The sequence below is a fragment of the Lolium rigidum genome, chromosome 6 (genome assembly GCF_022539505.1).
Source record: "Lolium rigidum isolate FL_2022 chromosome 6, APGP_CSIRO_Lrig_0.1, whole genome shotgun sequence".
NCBI classification, from domain to species: Eukaryota; Viridiplantae; Streptophyta; class Magnoliopsida; order Poales; family Poaceae; genus Lolium; species Lolium rigidum.
This window is the reverse complement of record NC_061513.1, coordinates 251,905,665-251,925,264: the sequence shown is the minus strand read 5'-3', so window position 1 is coordinate 251,925,264 and position 19,600 is coordinate 251,905,665. Positions and strand designations below refer to the sequence as shown.

The window sequence follows — 19,600 nt, the reverse complement described above, 5'->3', positions numbered from 1 at the left end:
ACGAACTTTACCAACGATGCATACGAGGGGAGAACACTTTATTATCTTGATATTAATGTGAGGGATCATCTTATAATGCTACCGTCACGATCTACGCAAGATAAGATGCATAAAGGATTAACATCACATGCAGTTCATAATATGTGATATGATATGGCCTTTCTTCTTGTGCTTTTGATCTACACCTCCAAAGCACACGAGCATGATCTCCATCATCACCAGCATTGCACCAAGGTCCATGGCGCCGCCTCATGGTTGTCCATCACTTATAGCTACTATGACAACTACTTGAAATAAAGCTATTGCATGATGAATAGACACGTAGGTCTTAACAAATTTAAAGACAACAATTAGGCTCCTGCCGGTTTCCATAATAAATAATGAACATCTCAAACATCAAATATAATCATCATCACATCATGGCCATATCACATCACCAAACCCTGCAAAAACAAGTTAGACGCCTCTAATTTGGTTTGCATATTTTACGTGGTTTAGGGTTTTCGAGTAAGATCCAATCTACCTACGAACATGAACCGCAATGGTGATACTAATGTTGTCAATTGAAAGAGTAAATTGAATCTTAACTATGGTGAGAGAGACAGACACCCGCAAAGCCACTTATGCAATACAAGTTGCATGTCAAGCGTGGAGCAAGTCTCATGAGACGCGGTCATGTAAAGTTAGCCCGGGCCGCTTCATCCCACCATCCCGCAAGATGCAAAGTACACTAACTAAAAACAACAAAAGCATAAACGTCCACAAATCCATTGTGTTCTACTCGTGCAACAGATCAATGCATAGACACGGCTCTGATACCACTGTAGGGTTCGGTGCATAGAAAACAAAAAAATTCTACCGTGAACATGAACAAAAACCAAGATCCAATCTAGGAAGAAGCAAGATCTAATATATGAAGATCGAAGCAACGAGATGTATGAGAGACTAACCCTCGAAGATCCAAAGCCTTACGAGATCAGATCTCATTGTTGATGTAGTCGATCGTCACGTGCTGCAATCCTGCAGCACTTCCGTACTCGGTTGTGCGTATGGTGTCGATGAAGTCCGTTCTCTCCCCGTTCCAGCGGGCAGCGGAGGTGTGGTAGCTCTCCTCGGAATCCCAGCAGCACGACGACGTGGTGGTGGTAGTGGAGGAGAAAAACTGCAGGACTTCGCCAAGCCGGAGCAGAATTATGATGGAGGAAGAGAGGGGGCAGCCAGACTTTGGTGTGAAGGGGTCAGGGGGTCGGCAGCCCCTCTCCTCTATTTATAGAGGGAGGGGCGGGAAAGTCAGCCCCTTGGGCCCCACCAGCGCACGGAAGGAAAGGGGGGAACAAAAATCATCCCCTTCCAAGTTTGCTTCCCCGTCCAAAATTGCTCCCTCGATTTTAGGGATTTGATCTTATCCTCCGGGATTCGATCTTATCCCTAGGGGGGCTGGCCGGCTGGGCCTTGAGGGCTTGGTGCCCCTAGCCCATTAGGCCAGGCTGCACTCCCTTGGCCCATGTGGTCCCTCCATGGGTGGTGGGCCCACTGGTGGCCCTCTAAAACCTTCTAGAAGCTCCGGTCAAACACCGAAACTTTTTCCGAACCCCGGAAAATAACTTCCCTTATATGAATATTATTCTCCGGACCATTCCGAACCTCCTCGTGATGTCCTGGATACCATCCGAGACTCCGAACAACATTTGGTCTCCATCTCATATTTCGAAGCTACTATACAACATCGAACCTTAAGCGCATCACCCTACGGTTCGTGAACTATGCAGACATGATCGAGACTCCTCTCCGACCAATAACCAATAGCGGGACCTGGAGATCCATAATGGCTCCCACACATTCAGCGATAACTCAGTGATCAACTGAACCATTAACATACAATACCGATTCCATTTGTCACGCGATACTTTACTTGTCCGAGGTTCGATCATCGTTATCTCCATACCTAGTTCAACCTCGTTTCCGACAAGTACTCTTTACTCGTACCGTGGTATGTCATCTGTTGTGACCTAGTCACATGCTTGCAAGCCAATTAGACGACATTCCACCGAGAGGGCCCATAGTATATCTATCCGTCATCGGGATGGACAAATCCCACTCTTGATCCATATGCCTCAACACATACTTTCCGAATACTCAATTCCATCTTTATAACCACCCATTTACGCAATGGCGTTTGATGTAATCAAAGTACCCTTCCGGTGTAAGTGATTTACATGATCTCATGGTCGAAGGACTAGGTAACTATGTATCGAAAGCTTATAGCAAGTTTGAACTTAATGACTTGATCTTATGCTACGCTTATTTGGGTGTATGTCCATTATATCATTCACCCAATGACATAACCTTGTTATTAACAACATCCAATGTTCATGATCACGAAACCATGATCAATCAACAAGCTAGTTATACAAGAGGCTTACTAGGGACTCTTTGTTGTTTACATAACACACATGTATCAATTTTCGGTTAATACAATAATAGCATGGGATGCAAACATTTATCATAAACACAAAGATATAATAACAACCATTTTATTATTGCCTCTTGGGCATATCTCCAACAGCATGCCATCACCGTCGTCCACCTCGCCCACCATGACGCCGCTGCTGCCCGGGGTCGCCGCCCCGGCAAACAACCACCACCTAGCTGCCGCTGCAAACCTGCAGCACCTCCACGGCCAGGGGCCCTGCGTCGGCCTGCCGGTAGCGCCGCCGCGACGCCCAGACCACCCGCGCCCCGAGCTAGCCTGCCTGGCCTAGATCCGGCCCGGCCGCACTCGACCGCCGCAACCGCACGGCCCCCACGCGCGCATCCAGAAGCGCCGCCGCGCCCGTCGCACGCCGCCATGCCCGTCGCACGCCGCCATGCCCGCAGCACGCCGCCGCGCCCGCCGCACGCCGCCGCACCCAAGCGACCCGAGCGAGCTCCCTCTCGCCAGGGGACGCGGGAGGGAAGAATGCCCCGCCGCCACCTTCCTCGGGGTGCGCGCGGCTTTGCCGGCCCTCCTCCGGCGGCGGCGAGGCAAGGGAGGGAGGAGGTGGGGACGCGGGGGGTAGGGGGGTAGTACATCAGCGCAGTGATCACATCCTACAGGTGTAATCTTCATCACTCCTTCAAGACCAAGAGCCCTTACTCTGACTACACTACAAGCAAGCACCGACATGAGATTTCTTGCAAATAAACACATGAAGTCTTGGAGATATATGTCAACGATCAACCAATCCGCTTTAGCAAACAAGTCAGATTCATCATCAGCTAACACTTTCCAACTCATCTTACTGAGCCTATCTGACGCAGAGATGGTCTTGCATTCCAGCATGTTTACTCGACGCAGCAGGTCAGAATCATATTTCAACCGAGCGAGTGAGATGCCATCGTCTTGCTTAAGGACTTCGATGCCAAGGAAATAAGATAGATTCCAAGGTCGTCTTTGACAGCAACTGTTAACAAAGTGACCTGGTAGCCTTTCTTAGACAATGGCATTAGGATGCCTAACATGTAGCCTTGGTAATAATATGTGCCTGATCCACACACTACTGATACAAGATGTTGAAACTTAAAATCAATGTTCAGAGGCAAATCCATGCTTATGTTGCTTTGACTTTTATTTACCGATGCCTGTTCTGCGAGGAAGCAGCCTTAACACTTCTAAGCATCTCAAACAATCTAAAATAGAAGTGGAACGCCTATTTATGCAGGCGCGATTCAACAAACTTGAGCTTCTTTCCAACTCCCTAGCTGTGCGGTTCAACATTTTCATTCTCATTAGTTGGAAAGAAGCATCATGGAACATAAGCAACATTCTGATGTTTAAACCTCCCTACCTAATACAACAAAGGAAGATAGTCAAACTCACACACTGCCCACACACTAAAACACATGCTGGAACCTCCCTGCAGGATCAGTTCACAAGCGAGCTTGCCAAACATGCTTGATTGAACCACGGCAAATCAAAGGAACCACAATTTGAGTACGAATTTTAATCCAAGAAAGTCAATATGTTTTCAACCTTGCTACAAGTTCACTAATGTCTACAGAAATTAGATCATAGGCAGAAGTTGTCGAATTAGACGTCTACAAGTGGACTTCAAAGCTGACCGCTGCATACCACATAGAGTCAATCTCTGAGTCGAAATACAGAAAGAATCCATTTTTGCATCTGAGCGACTAGAAGGTAACTCTGGCCAGATACCTGCAGAGCAAGCAAAACCACCAGTCAAACCAAACTGTACTACACAATCTGGAAATGCCATAGAAGTTATTCTCATTAATTTTGTATGACTCGCACTACTGTGCAAACTGTGCTAAAAGCACCATAAATAAATGATTTTAGCATTATTAGGCAAAACAAACATTAGAAACATAAAGCAGTTACATAATTTGTAGGTGTGGTGCCACGCTATAACCGCTAATTTAGCAGTTTTCGGCTACATCTAGCCTGGTAGAAGTTAAGAGAACAATGGGAAAATGAGGAACTCATGGTGTCATGGAGTTGGAATATGAAGAGAATTTTTAATCAAACATTTTAAAACCAGAATAATCACCCATAAAACTAGAATAACTTCAAGTGCAACAATAAACAACAGTAAAAGGTTTAATGAAAACATACTTTTCAAGTATTGGTATATTCATTAGTTCACTATCTGTTACAATGATCCAAAATAAGCAGCAATGTGAAATCACATACTTATATGTCAGTATAAACAAAGGGAAATTTGAAATCAGGTGCTCAGGTATTGATAGTTAACAATTAATTTACTTCATGCAAATGATACTAGGACTTGAATACTTCATAGAACCATAGCCAGAAGAAAACAAGTCACAGGCGGCGCAGCGAGTAAAGCAAAACCAGAAATATATCTCCAAATCAAAGTAAATGGTTAGTTGTTCATTTTCTATTACTTGGAATGACAAGATTCTCATCTCTGGGAAGACACGAATATATGCAAGAACAGGGAATGGGGAAGGGTCCTATGTAATCCGTCATTGGAGGAGCTAGAGGAAAAAGAGCTCAGACTACATACTAGTAGGAATTTGGGGAGTACTAGTGTTATGACCGGTCTGGTCTACCGCCGGAGGGGGCCCACTGGCCCGACCGGCCAGGCTTAGTTAGGGGCTTAGCCCAATTAGCAGATTAGGGTTTCGCAGTTTCTCTTATAAATACGAGTTGTAATAGACAAGATCAGGCAAGCAATAAACATCTTTTGTTGCCGACTCCCTCAGGAGTCGGAGTTCCCAAACCCTAGCCGCCTCCCTGCCGTGTACGCCGCCTCTCCCCACGCCGCGCGACGGCGCCCTGCCGCCGGCGCCCTCGCCTCCGCACGCACGCCGTCGCCTCCTTCCCCTACAACCTCCGTCCGAGGCCTGGTAGACACGCTGGTTCTACCAATTTGGTATCAGAGACCTCAGTTTCGATCATGTCGTCGGCCAGCCCACCGCCACCACCCCCGCCGCCACCTCCGAGACGCCGCCGGCCTCCACCGCCGCCGCGCACCTGCCGCCACCCTCCACGGGCGACGCGGCGCCCCTGGCGGCTGCCGCCGACGCCGCGCCCCTCCTCTCGCAGCAGGAGCTTTCGACGGCCATCCGCGACCTCGCCACCGCCGTCCAGGGCATCCGCCTGTACTTGATCGGCACGCAGGGGATGACCGCCCCACCCCTGCCGCCGCCCCTCGCCGCATACCCGGCCGCGCCGGCGGCCTCATCCGCCCAGGGCGTGCCTGTGCAGCCCTCGGCCTCGCCGCCTCTGCCGCCGTGGGCGCCGTGGCAACCGGCCCCCAGCGCGGGCCCCGCATCGCTGCCCCAGGGCGTGCCCATCCAGCGGGTGCAGTTCCCGCCGTCGCCCTCCCGGCTTCCGGCGTGGGTGACCGCGACGGAGCCCCCGCCTGTCTACTCGGCCGCACCAGCGCCTTCCCCCGTCTACACGACCGCCGGGGACCCTCCGCGCCCGTCCTTCCCGGACCCGACGCACTCGCGCTTCGCGGAGCCCTCCGCGGGTCGCGCGGAGTACCCCGCCCAGGGCACCGCCGGCCTCGCGCCCCCACGCTACGCCAAGCTGGACTTCGCCACGTATGACGGCGTCGAGGACCCCCTCAACTGGCTCAACCAGTGCGAGCAGTTCTTCCGGGGACAGCGGACCCTTGCTTCGGACCGGACGTGGCTCGCCTCGTACCACCTCCGCGGTGCCGCCCAGACGTGGTACTACTCCCTGGAGCAGGATGAGGGTGGCATGCCCCCATGGGACCGGTTCCGTGAGCTCTGCCTTCTCCGCTTCGGTCCCCCGATCCGCGGCAGCCGCTTGGCGGAACTTGGACGTTTGGCGTTCACCACCACGGTGCAGGACTTCGCCGACCGCTTCCAGGCCCTCGCATGCCATGCGCCCGGCGTGACGGGCCAACAGCGCGCCGAGCTCTTCATTGGCGGCCTTCCGGACCACATCCGCGTCGATGTTGAGCTCCAGGCCCCGCAGGACCTCCAGACGGCGATGCACTACGCGCGCGCCTATGAGCGTCGCGCCCAGGCGGTCCAGCAGGCGCCCCTGTCCCGCGGCACCCGCGTCGCCCGGCCTCCTCCTACGGCTGCGGCGGCCACCCGCCCCGCCCCACCTGGCCCGGCCGGCCCCGCCCCCGCGGCTACGCGCACGTTCCGCCGCCTCACCCCGGCCGAGCAGCTCGAACGTCGCCGCCTTGGGCTCTGCTTCAACTGGGACGACCCATATACGCCCGGCCACGTGTGCCCCCGCCTCTTCTACCTGGAGACAGTCGACGTGGAGGAGGGTGACTCGACGACCGGGCCGATTGACGCCGCCTCCGAGGCGGCCGCGCCACCCGACGCGGCTGCCACGGCCTTCGTCGTCTCGCTACACGCGCTCGCCGGCATCCGCCACGAGCGGACGATGCTGCTACCGGTCACTATCCAGGGCGAGCCTCTGGTGGCGCTACTGGACACGGGGTCTACACATAACTTTCTCCCCGCCGCCACTATGCGCCGCCTCGCGCTACATCCGACGGGTGGGGATAACCTCCGCGTGACCGTGGCCAACGGTGACCGCCTTCACTGCCATGGGGTGGCCCAGCACGTACCCCTCACCATCGGCGACGAGCACTTCGTCATCACGTGCGCCGGCATCGACTTGGGCTGCTTTGACTTCATCCTTGGCGTCGACTTTCTGCGGACGCTCGGTCCCATCCTTTGGGACTTCGACGCCCTGACGATGACCTTCTGGCGCCATGGGCGCCACATTCGCTAGGAGGATCTCGGGGGCGCCTCGCCCGCACCGCAGCTTCAGCTCGTCTCCGGGGCCGATGACGCTGAGCACCCCCTCCTGACGCACCTCCTGCAGCAGCACGGCGCCATCTTCGAGGAGCCGCAGGGCCTGCCGCCCCCACGAGCATGTGACCATCGCATCCACCTGCTTCCTGGGTCGGCGCCAGTGGCGGTACGCCCATACCGCTACTCCCAGCTGCAGAAGGACGAGCTGGAGCGCCAGTGCGCGCTCATGCTGGCGGCCGGCATCATCAGGATCTCCACGTCCCCGTTCTCCGCGCCGGTGCTTTTGGTGCGCAAGTCGGATGGCACGTGGCGATTCTGCATCGACTTCCGCGCCCTCAACGCCCTCACGCTCAAGGACAAGTTTCCGATCCTGGTGGTCGACGAGCTGTTTGACGAGCTCCACGGGGCGCGGTTCTTCACCAAGCTCGACCTCCGCTCAGGCTATCATCAGGTGCGCATGCACCCGGAGGACATCGCCAAGACGGCGTTCCGGACACATCATGGCCACTTCGAGTTCGTGGTGATGCCTTTCGGCCTCACCAACGCGCCCGCGACTTTCCAGGCCCTGATGAACGACGTACTTCGCCCATACTTACGCCGTTTTGTGCTGGTTTTTTTGATGATATTTTGATCTACAGCACGTCATGGGCGGAGCACCTGCAGCATATCGCCATCGTCTTCAACGAGCTTCGAGCGCATCGACTTCACCTTAAGCGCTCGAAGTGCTCGTTTGCGACGACCTTGGTGGCCTATCTCGGTCACGTCATCTCCGCCGACGGGGTGGCGATGGATGCGGACAAGGTGGCGGCGGTCGCCGCCTGGCCGACGCCGCGTTCACCACGCGCCCTACGCGGGTTCCTGGGCCTCGCCGGATACTACCGGAAGTTCATCCGGGAGTTTGGCCTTATCGCCTCGCCCCTCACGCGCCTGCTGCGGCGCGATGCCTTTGCGTGGGACGACGAGGCTACCGCTGCCTTCGAGGCCCTCAAGGGGGCCCTCACGACGGGTCCCGTCCTCCAGATGCCGGACTTCGACAGGCCGTTTATCGTCGACTGCGACGCCTCCGGGGCGGGGTTCGGCGCCGTCCTTCACCAGGGTGACGGGCCGCTCGCCTACTTCAGCCGGCCGTTTGCTGCACGCCACCTCAAGCTTGCGGCGTACGAGCAAGAACTCATTGGCTTGGTCCAGGCCGTCCGCCACTGGCGTCCCTACTTATGGGGGCGCTCGTTCCGCGTACGTACGGACCACTACGCGTCTTAAGTTCCTCTTGGACCGGCGGCTATCGACGGTGCCCCGACGACCGGTGGATCAGCAAGCTGTTTGGCTTCGACTTCACGGTGGAGTACCGTCCTGGGCGCCTCAACACGGTGGCCGACGCCTTGTCCCGCCGCGACACCGATCCCGACGCTACTGAGGGAGCCTCGGAAGGACGCCTGCTCTGCATCCGCTCGGGGCCCTCCTTCGCCCTCTTCGACCGCCTCCGCCAGGCGACCGCGTCCGCGCCGGACGCCCAGCTGCTGCGGCAGCAGCTCGACGCGGGTGAGCTGGACGAACCCTGGTGCTTCGTCGACGGTCTTCTCCTCCACGGCCACCGCGTGTTCGTCCCTGACCACGAGGACCTCCGCCACCAGGTGCTGCTCTTGGCGCATTCCGCGGGTCATGAGGGTGTCCAAAAGACACTCCACCGTCTGCGCGCGGACTTCTACGTCCCTGGCGATAAGGCCATGGTCCAGGATTGGGTGCGTTCATGTGAGACGTGCCAGCGCAACAAGACGGAGACTTTGCGCCCGGCCGGCGTCTTGCAGCCGCTCGACGTTCCCTCGCAGGTGTGGGCCGACATCTCCATGGACTTCATCGAGGGCCTTCCGAAGGTGGGCGGCAAGTCTGTCATCCTCACGGTGGTTGACCGCTTCTCCAAGTACGCCCACTTCATCGCGCTGGGCCATCCCTACACGACATCATCGGTGGCCCGCGCCTTCTTCGACGGCATCGTCCGCCTACACGGGTTTCCCTCATCCATCGTGTGTGACCGGGATCCGGTGTTCACGGGGCATGTATGGCGGGATCTCTTCCGCATGGCCGGGGTCCAACTCCGATTCAGCACGGCGTTCCACCCTCAGACGGACGGCCAATCCGAGGTGGTCAATAAGGTGATCGCCATGTATTTGCGCTGTGTTACAGGTGATCGCCCTCGCGCTTGGGTGGATTGGCTTGCATGGGCGAGTATCGCTACAACACCTCCTACCACTCCGCGCTGCGCGCTACGCCATTCGAGGTGGTCTACGGTCGGCCACCGCCGCCTATTCCGCCGGTGGACCCGGCGACGGCGCGGACGGAGGCAGGCCGGCGAGCTCATCCGCGCCCGCGACAAGATGCCGGCCGAGGTGCGGCGGTGTCTTGTCCGGGCTCGGCAGGTCGCCAAGCACTACTATGACGGGCGTCACCGCGAGGTTGAATACGCGGTGGGTGATCGGGTGTGGCTTCGCCGGTTGCACCGCTCTCGCCGATCCCTCGACCCGCGTGCCAAGCGCAAGCTTGGTCCGCGCTATGCAGGGCCCTTCGTCATCATGGAGCGGATTGGGACCTTGGCGTACCGACTTCAGTTGCCCGAGGGGACCCGCATTCACGACGTCTTCCACGTGGAGCTGCTGAAGCCCTATCGCGGTGCTCCGCCGGTGGCCACTCCGCCACTTCCGCCGACGGCAGAGGGTCGTCTGCTGCCCAGCCCAGCCAAGGTGCTCCGCGCTCAGCGACGTCGTGATATTTGGCACTTGTTGGTGCAGTGGGAGGGCCTTTCCGAGGAAGAGGCGACTTGGGAACCACGTGAGGAGTTCCAGCAACATTATCCAGACTACCAGCTCGAGGACGAGCTGTTTGCGCAGGCGGGGAGAGATGTTATGACCGGTCTGGTCTACCGCCGGAGGGGCCCAGCGGCCCGACCGGCCGAGGCTTAGTTAGGGGCTTAGCCCAATTAGCGGATTAGGGTTTTGCGGTTTCTCTTATAAATACGAGTTGTAATAGACAAGATCGGGCAAGCAATAAACATCTTTTGTTGCCGACTCCCTCACGAGTCGGAGTTCCCAAACCCTAGCCGCCTCCCTGCCGTGTACGCCGCCTCTCCCCACGCCGCGTGACGGCGCCCTGCCGCCGGCGCCCTCGCCTCCGCACGCACGCCGTCGCCTCCTTCCCCTACAACCTCCGTCCGAGGCCTGGTAGACACGCTGGTTCTACCAACTACTAAGGAGGTAAACTTAAAAGCAAGGAAGCTGGATGCAAAGGAGGGCAAACAAAAGAGCACATCCTGAATATAGAGGGGGTAGAACATCAGTAGAAGATAACCTTACTTGCTCAACCAATAGATCAAATAGCATATCCAACAATTAATCCTCTTGCGTATTGAGCAAAAGCTTATTCCCATCGTGTCCACCACCAACGCATGTTCCTATAAGCACAAGAAGTCAAACAATGTGTCATGTGGGTCAGAGTACACGGCCAACAAAGCAAGGCTAAGGTAAAGGAGCTCAAGGCTGTTTGCCCTATCTTTATGATGCCTCTCAACCTTTCATATTCCCTAACCCGCTATAACGAGAGCCCTACGCTGTAAGCCTGTAACCAGTGTCAGCTATCAATAAACCAGAAGAGGGAAATTTGGGTCAAAATCCCAAGCACGAGACACAGTGATATCTCAACGGAAGACAAACAAAAACGAGGATAAATCAACGAGGTAGTTAGATAAATCCATAGGGAAAAACAACTCAGTTTTGATACAACAATAGTAACAGATAAACATAACACACCTACTGTCTAATTTACTAAATATCCCCAAACAACATATACTCAATTACTCATCAATACCTTAAAAATGAAAAACAGCATATACTCATACTATTAGCTGCTCAGAACGGAAAATTTGTCCAGAGCTATGCTGAAAAAAACCACATACTAACAAACCATGGCAACATAAGTGATCATGATTCAAGTTATCTTTGAATAAATTTAGCATGGAAAGATGAAATAGAACACCAAAATTATTATTTTTTCCTGGTACAAATGGATATGCCACATGCAGGGGAGTCCTACAAGGGATTAATGAACAATTATCCTAAATTTAGAGCCAATCGGTTATTGTGGATTTAAGGCTATTAACAATATGAACCTGTGACCGAGAGGTCCCAGGTTCGAGTCGCGGTCTCCTCACATTGCACTTTGTGAGGGTAAGGCTTGGCACTAACACCTTCCCCAAACCCCGCACAGTGCGGGAGCTCTCAGCACTGGGTACGCCCTTTTTTTAACAATATGAACAGAGACAAAAAAAAAAAACTAGATGAAAGAAATATAACTAGGACAAATTGAGCTTCCAAACTAAGGCAGGCACTTTAGTTGGTTCATGCTAGTTCCTACAACCATTGTGCATGTCATCAGTAAAAGTAAATGGGACTGCATCTATGCACAAACACTACCCTTAGACTACTATTGCATTAAAGGCAGGCCATGATGAAATTTAAAACAAATATTTTAGATAATTGCCAATCTGACTAATCATTGTTTATTTTGCCAAACAATGTAATGATTCGTTTCTTGTATGGATATCCATATATCGGAAACCACCTAGCTACAGAACATAAAGTAAATTACACATGCCGCTAACAGATTTTTTTCTAGATCGTAGTCAATCAATCATTATATTAAAAGCCACCACAGTGACATCAGAATAGAACATTGCAGAACATCATCACTATATGCCAAGAGGTCATGAAGCAGCAAACAGTAACTTGGTTGTTCCTGTATAAGCAATGTAATGCATGTTATTACCTGCAGCATAGACACTTTCGAATGGATGATAGGAAGAAATGATGTTGGTTTCGAAAAGCTTCTTGAACTTCAATGACTGAAGATGGACCATGAAGACGCCAATCGTGTTCCAGAGAAACACCACATTATTCTCCTCAGCAATCCCTTGTAAGCATACGGATTTCACGGGAAGTAGCTTGTCCAGTTCAATAGTTCTTGCAAGCCCCCACGAAGAAGCACCATCACAATCGGTCTTCCTCTTCCACAACTGGACAGCGCAGTCGTATGACAGTACGAGGCAACCCAACCCACCACTCTCGGCCCGCATAATCTTGAAGCATCTGCCCACACCACACATATCCAGTGGCACCCGCATCGCAGCGAGGCTCTGCTTCACCAGATCAAATTTTAGAATTCCATATAGATTCCCAACAAGTTTCCAGTAAAGGGAATCTCCGGCTAGCACAGAATCGTCAGTAAAAACCAGTGTGGGAATAGGGCTCCCATTATCCTCGTATGGAAGTGGCGTTGAGATGAGATCTCCCCACAGGCCTGTCTTTGACGAGTAAACGCAGGCGAGCGCTTGCTGCTTGTCGTCCGCCACCGCCAAGACCATCTGGAAGTGCGGGTCCTCTTCGGCAGGGCGAAGCACCGCGCTATTGACCAGGCCCATGGTTTTGTCTTCATCGAACGCCGCGGGAACGGCGATGCGGTGCTCGTCGCCGGTGACGGGGTCCCACACCAGAACTTGGCGGTGCTTCGTGAGGAAGATGAGGAAGAGACCATGGCGACATCCAAGGGATATGGAGCGGTCGTAGTCGTCGTCACGCTGCAAGGAGAAGCGCCCGGGAGGGATGCAATTGGGGGCCTCCAGGGTAGAACGGAAGGGACTAACTCCGTACTTGTCGAAGAAGCCGAGGAGGGGCGGATTGCGGCGGTGCCGGAGGCGGAAGCGGCGGAAGAAGCCGGGGTCGGAGACGAGGCGGCGCCAGCGCTTGCAGACGGCGGAGGCCCGCGGAAGTGATGAAGGCTGCGGAGGGAGGCGGAGGAGGATCTCGCAGAGGAGGTCGTCGTCATCCAGGGGCCCGACGGCCGGCGAGCGGGTGTGGCGGCGGCGGCGGCTGCTGCTCATCTCGCCCTAGAGCTTGCTCGCTCGTGTGGTCAGCTGGTGGACTCGAACCAGAGACCACGGTGGGGAGTGAAGTGAAGTGTGTCGGCCCAAAGAAGACTAAGTGAGGGAAAAAATCACGAGTAAGAATGGATCACTAAAGCCCAATTTCTTTCTTGAGTAGAGCAAAAAGCCCACGATAATTTCCAAAATAGGTGCCTGGTCCCGAGTTCATAGCACCTGATAAAGGGAAGGCCTAAAAATCGGTATTAATTTCAGACAAAAGTTTTTGCATGTAAAGGATACACGTATAGGTACATGCGTGCCTTGTCTCAAAAAAAAAAGGTACATGCGTGCCATTTTTCATTCTCACATTCAAAAGTATGTACGGTAGCTTAGACAAAAATAAAAAGTACCGAATGAACAGTATGAAGGAAACAACCCCTTCTGACTCGGTACACTATATAACTTAATCCTAGACTAAGTAATATCAGGTTCACGAGTACATGTCCAGAATATTCTCTTTAGAGAAAGAGTAAAGTACACTGGTCACTACTGTAGTTTGTTTCGTTCAGGAGAAGAGGTCGATGGTATTAATGACTCGACGAAATCAAGAAATTACTTTGTATGTGCGAAATTATAGAAGATCTTTTTTAAGATCAAATAATTCCATTGAATTGAGTATGAAAGTAGCAAGTCAATCTTCTCTATCTTTTGAGATTTCTATTGTGTCTAGCGCTTTTTTTTTGTTTTAAACAGCGGAGTGCCCCAGGAGGGGCTCGAACCTTTCATTAAAATACGAGCGGGGGAACAAGATTGTTACAAAGGACCCCAAGAAATGAGAAAATTACACATGAATCCCTAGTATTTGTAGAAAGGACCTTGCTAAAAGATTTGAGATTACAATCTAGTCCATCCTCTTCCGCACCGCGGAGCAGAGAGCTCGGCACGCTGCAACCATGGACGAAAACGGGGACGAAGCCACTTGCCTCCGGCCTGGCGAGCCTCTTAGCGTCTGAGTTGTAAAAGGGCCTCCCAATGGAGGTTGGAAACTTACGGGAGCACACCGGCATGAAGAAGGCCATTTTGGCCACAGATATCAGCATCTTCTCTCTGGACGTTGAAAAGAAGCTCCAAGAATCATCGTTTCTTGTTCTCCGAGGCCACTCCAGCTGAGCAATGGACGCGCAACAATACCTTTCTGTGAAATCGACTCACCATCAAATGTAGAGCTACTGCCACGAGCTCGGTGAGGCAAGAAGAGATGATATCGGTGGTGACAGGCCTGAGGACTCGCGGGAGTCGCTTCACAACGACCCTGATACAGAGCATCAAAGTCATGACCCTTCCTACTTCCGCCTCCACGACGGCAAGTATATCTAGAGTCCAAAGCTTGACAACTCTCATGACAGCGCCAACTCATAGATGCCAAGGAAGAATAGAAAGCACAACTTTGATCCCCCCCCCCGCCGCCACGATCGGCCAGGGAAAACAGAGCAACGCAGTGCTCGATGCCACTTTGCCTCTCCCATCGCCACCACGGCTAGACAAGAGACGTTGGGCAACATGACACACCCGCATCGCAAAAAGGCTCCTAGGATGGTTGCAGATCGGGGAATTTGTTTCGCGGTCTAGCAACCTGAGCTTATTTATTGTGGATTTGATGTCGTCCCCGACCTCCGCATCCAGCTCCCACCTCGAGAGCACCACGAAGATGAGAACCAGCAGCACACTCCAACCGTAGCTCAAGAGCGCCAGGAGCACCCGCAAAGACGACATAGCGCAAAACACCACAGGTGGGAAAACAACTAAACCTACTCCTAGATTTTACAAGGACCCGCACCACACTCCCTTCACATCGCCTGCCGGCAGCGCCGCCGGGGAGAGAAGAGGAGCGGGCCGGGCTCTCTGGAACGACTCTCAACGGGGGCGGTGGAGGAAGGTGCGGGAGAGGATAAGGTGAGTATGCACAAGATGTGTTTCTCTCCAATCCGATGAATGTTGTTTCTTCACCTAGCGTTAAAAAAAATCTGTTGTGCATAAGATAAATATTGGACTTGTGCAACGCCTCAGCAAAATTGACATCATTTTGACATGAAATCACCCAAATTTAGTCAGCGACTTCGAAGAATCCAGCTTCACCAGCACATGATTAAACACCCCTGATGAAAGGATCGTATGCCGCACCTAGAGGGGAGGGTGAATAGGTGTTAACCAATTTTTAGTCCTTTTTCAATTTAGGCTTGACACAAAGATAAATTATCTAGATATGCAACTATGTGAATTTACCTATATGACAAGGTCAACAACTAAGAAATATATAGCTAAGCAATATATAGGGGAGATAATCGGATAGAGGTAACCGAGAGTGGAGCACGCGGAGACACGGAGATGATTTCCGTAGTTCCCTTTCTTTGCAAGAAGGTACGTCTACGTTTGGAGGAGTGTGGTCGCTACAAATGCCAGACCAACGCCACGAAGGCTTCACTCAGGTCTCCTGTGAGCACCACCACGAAGGCCTAGCCCACTTCAACTATGGGATTTCCTCGAGGCGGAAACCGGGCATTTACAAGGTTCTTGGGACACACATCCACAACCAAATTGGAGGCTCCCAATATCTGTAACAATACAACAACAATAAGAACAAATCAACCACAAATAACTAGGGATTCCAAAAGAGGAACACTTAGCAAAGGGGCCCTCAAGCATATGAGGGGGAAATGCAAATCGCTTCAGTGAAGATGTAGATCGGGGTCTTCTCCTTTGAATCTCCAAAGATCAAGAGCTTTGGTTGGTTGGAGGAGGAGATCTTGTGATTCTTGTGTTTCTTAAGGTGGCTCTAATGGTGATGAACTTGGCAGGAATTTGAGCAGCTTGGGGAAGAGGAAGAAGGGGGTATAAATACCCCCTCCAAAATCCAGCCGTTGGGTGAATTTGGGGGCCGGATTATCCGGTGTAAGTGAGGGACGGATTATCCGCCCCCCCCCCCCCACCCCACCCCCGGAAAATCCGGCTTATGGAAAAATCCGGGCAAATGTCCGGCCCTGATCCAGTATAGTACTGGGCCGCACGTCGAAAAGTCCTTAGCCGATTTTCAGGGAATATCTGGCCCGGATTATCCGGCCTGGTGAAATTTTTTCTGCATATATATATATATATATATATATATAATATAGAGAGCAGAATGTTTCAATGGGCCAAGATGTCAATAGCTGGCTAGGGGATGCTTTCACGGTTGCTATAGTGCCGTTTAGACACGTTAGGCATCTGTTGTGGTGCTAGCTGTAGCAACGAAAACGACTTAGCAAGGAGAATGGTATTACCACTGAATCTACGTTTGAAACTACCGTTTGTTTTGCCATGTCTATGATGGAAAGAGTTGGCATTTGCATGCCTTTGAAGGTGCTGCCGGTGCCCATTTGTATTTGTTACCAACTTGCTGCTCACTATAGCTGGTAGGAGTAACCAAATATGGAAGACAATGATCCATGCATATGTACAATGAAAATTGCAACCGAAATTACTCTCACCCGAACATTGCTCATTGACCTGGTGGTAGAACTGTTCGTTTAGCCATTTTCCAGATAATTCGTACGTATCGACAATGCACATGTGTTGTACATCCAATTTCATGGTTGGTCTATTTCAGGTAGAATTGCTGGGTTTTTTTGCATTGCGAAAACTACTAACCCACAAGATGTACATGTTGTGACTCCTGTTTTGCACATAGTGTTGCTCGTAAAAATGTAATCTGGTTGTTTTACTGTCGTTTCGCTTGCTTTCTACTAGTGCGCCGTGCATTTCGAGGTGTCATCCTGATGAAAGCTTGAGAAACTCCATTTTATTTGTTTCGGATCAAATCAGACCCCATGCTAAAATCTCCAGCAACTGATACTAAATACATTCAAGGATTGCTACAAAAAATGACAAATAATTGGTAGCCGTACAACATACACGCAGAAAAAAAAGTACGAATTTACAGATGGATTATCATGTAAATTTAAAGCATTACAAAATGGTTCATGCACCAAAGTAAATCTCGAAGCAGAGTAATATCCCAGTCCACAAGACACCACTACACAACGTACGACGAGATGGTGTTCTCGCGCACACCATGACGCCCCAGCTTCCCGGCCATGGCCCGCACGACGCCGATGAGTGCAGCCTTGGAAATACATTACATAGGGTGATACCCCGGGACGATCCCCAACGCGCGCCGCGCGCGCCGCGCGCCTGGTCCAAACGAGCAAGGACCAGAGTCACCGGACGTTAGTCGCCATGATGTCGTCTTAGTCTGCGATGTCGAGGGATGCGATGGAGTCTGTGGCCTTGGGCCCGGAGACCCCGACATGGTAGTACCTGACTTTGAGCCAGCCATCGCACGGCACCGCGAGGTTGACTGCAGCGGCGATCTAGGCCTCGTCGGTTAGGTCGCAGCGGGCGTAAGAGGCGTCCTATCCGAGCTCGGCGTTGACGGCGCGGCCAAGGTTGTCCTGGAAGTCGGCGAGGATCTCGTTGGCGCCGGTCCTGACAAAGTCCTTGGCGGTCGCCTTGCCGATGTTGTTGGTGGCGCCCGTGATCACTCCAACCATTGGGAGTTAGAGGCCGTGGAGTAGCCGCCGCGGACCCGCGGTAGTGGCTGGCGAAGTCAGTAATCGCTGTCGACGTATCTCCGCTCATCTTCTCCTTGCACACACACACACACATGCGCGCATGTAGAATATCGAATATGAGAGAAAACATTATGCTAAATTAAGTACATATCCGTAATACAAGAACACGCCCAAAGCCTAGATCCACTTGCTTCTTCAGAATGCACTGTACCTGAGCATGACCTGCATCGTGTGGAACATCATGCGACGGAATATTACCTTCAAGATAAAAGAATATCGATGATGATTTGACTACGATATTTGATGGCCATGAGGTGGTGTTATTCTAACAGAAAGAGGACTCCAAACCACTATTTCATACCTCTGCTTGCAACTCGTATGCTAGTTGCATTTTCGTTTCGATGCCATACTGAGCAGCCTCATAGAACTGTGAGCAGGGCGTTAGAAACAAAATGGCTAGGCACTTCGCCTGATAAAAATGGTTGGTATATGCCAGCTGCTTGTGCCGAATGGAGTGGAAGACGTCTAAACATGCATTTGATTTGCACTTTGATTTCCACACGGGTTAAGACTGACATGCAAAGGTGTGATGGATGGCAACAAATATGCTCACGATGCAACGGAAGTTGGGAATCTCCGTTAGAATTTCCATACTCTTGCTCTTCCATTTCATGCTCCCTATAGCACATCCTACGGCTGGATGAGCGTGCATAGCTAGCCATGCGGGTAGCCCACTATTTTGCACATATATATATATATATATATCTCGACGCGGATTTGCTAACATGGTGGCTAGCTATGCACCCATCATTGGCCATTGGATATAGTGTGCAAGAAAATCAATGGATCAAGATTCCTATGTCTAGAAGTGGAGTGAGCTAACGGTAATATTAATGGGCGTTACAGCCGTTAGCTTGCTGGCTGAAATGGAATGTTGCATTCTACAATGTAGAATCTGAGCAACAGTTGAAGTGCAACTCCGACTGTAGTACAAAAAAAATACATTTGATAATACACATGAGTTCTACATTTGTTTCTACACTTTCATATACGATTGGCTCTTTAGTTTACATGGTACAAGATGGAAAAAGCTGGTCATTGGTATGTTCTCATGGTTGTCAAGCTCCATTAGAGTTGTTAGGCAGCATTGGTGTTGCTAGCTGTAAGAAAGAAATAACAAAGCATATAGATTATATTACAGACGTAAATCCGTTTGAAATTACAGTACTGAAAACTTCAAGCGAAAGTGACGAAGCAAAGACCATATAGTATTATATTACAGACGTAAATCCGTTTGAAATTACAGTACTGAAAACTGCAAGTGAAAGTGACGGAGCAAAGACCATGGTATTACAGCCGGAACTGCGTTTGAAATTCCAGTTATGGCTGCCGTTTGTTTTGACATGCTTTTGAAACTCTTTCTTTTTAGAACACAACCTTTCTTTTTAGAACACAACCTTCACATATAGTTTTGGACAAGACTTTATAACTAGATTTCAAGCTGTAGATTAATAAAAGAATAGAATTCAGAAGAAATTGTGGCTGATCATGCTTGCGCCCACAATAAGAACTGCTAGGATGGAACCCTGAGATAAACTGCAAGAACTGAACCACTTCATTCATTTATCCAGGTATCACATAGTCCCAACAAATTACTTTTGTCCCAGGACTTCTTCGGCGCATACAGTCCACCGTCAAGAACAATGACTATGATTCAGGATTCAGTTCTTTCTATCGTCACCAAAGTACTTTCTTCAGAACTGCTCCGGCATGTACATGCCATCAAACTAATTTCTTCGGACATTAATACTAC

The 19,600-nt window shown here is 51.6% G+C and overlaps 1 protein-coding gene across 1 annotated transcript; it reads right to left on the bottom strand.

Moving 5' to 3' along the window:
• Nucleotides 1-4,158: 4,158 nt before the first annotated feature.
• LOC124668026 lies at nucleotides 4,159-13,198 on the bottom strand. The gene is made up of 3 exons (XM_047205229.1): nucleotides 12,088-13,198; nucleotides 10,620-10,717; nucleotides 4,159-4,195 (listed from the first exon to the last, which is right to left on the bottom strand). Exons 1-2 carry the CDS (start codon nucleotides 13,196-13,198, stop codon nucleotides 10,656-10,658), a joined length of 1,173 nt encoding a protein of 390 aa, XP_047061185.1. The 3' UTR covers nucleotides 4,159-4,195; nucleotides 10,620-10,655.
• Nucleotides 13,199-19,600: the final 6,402 nt, after the last annotated feature.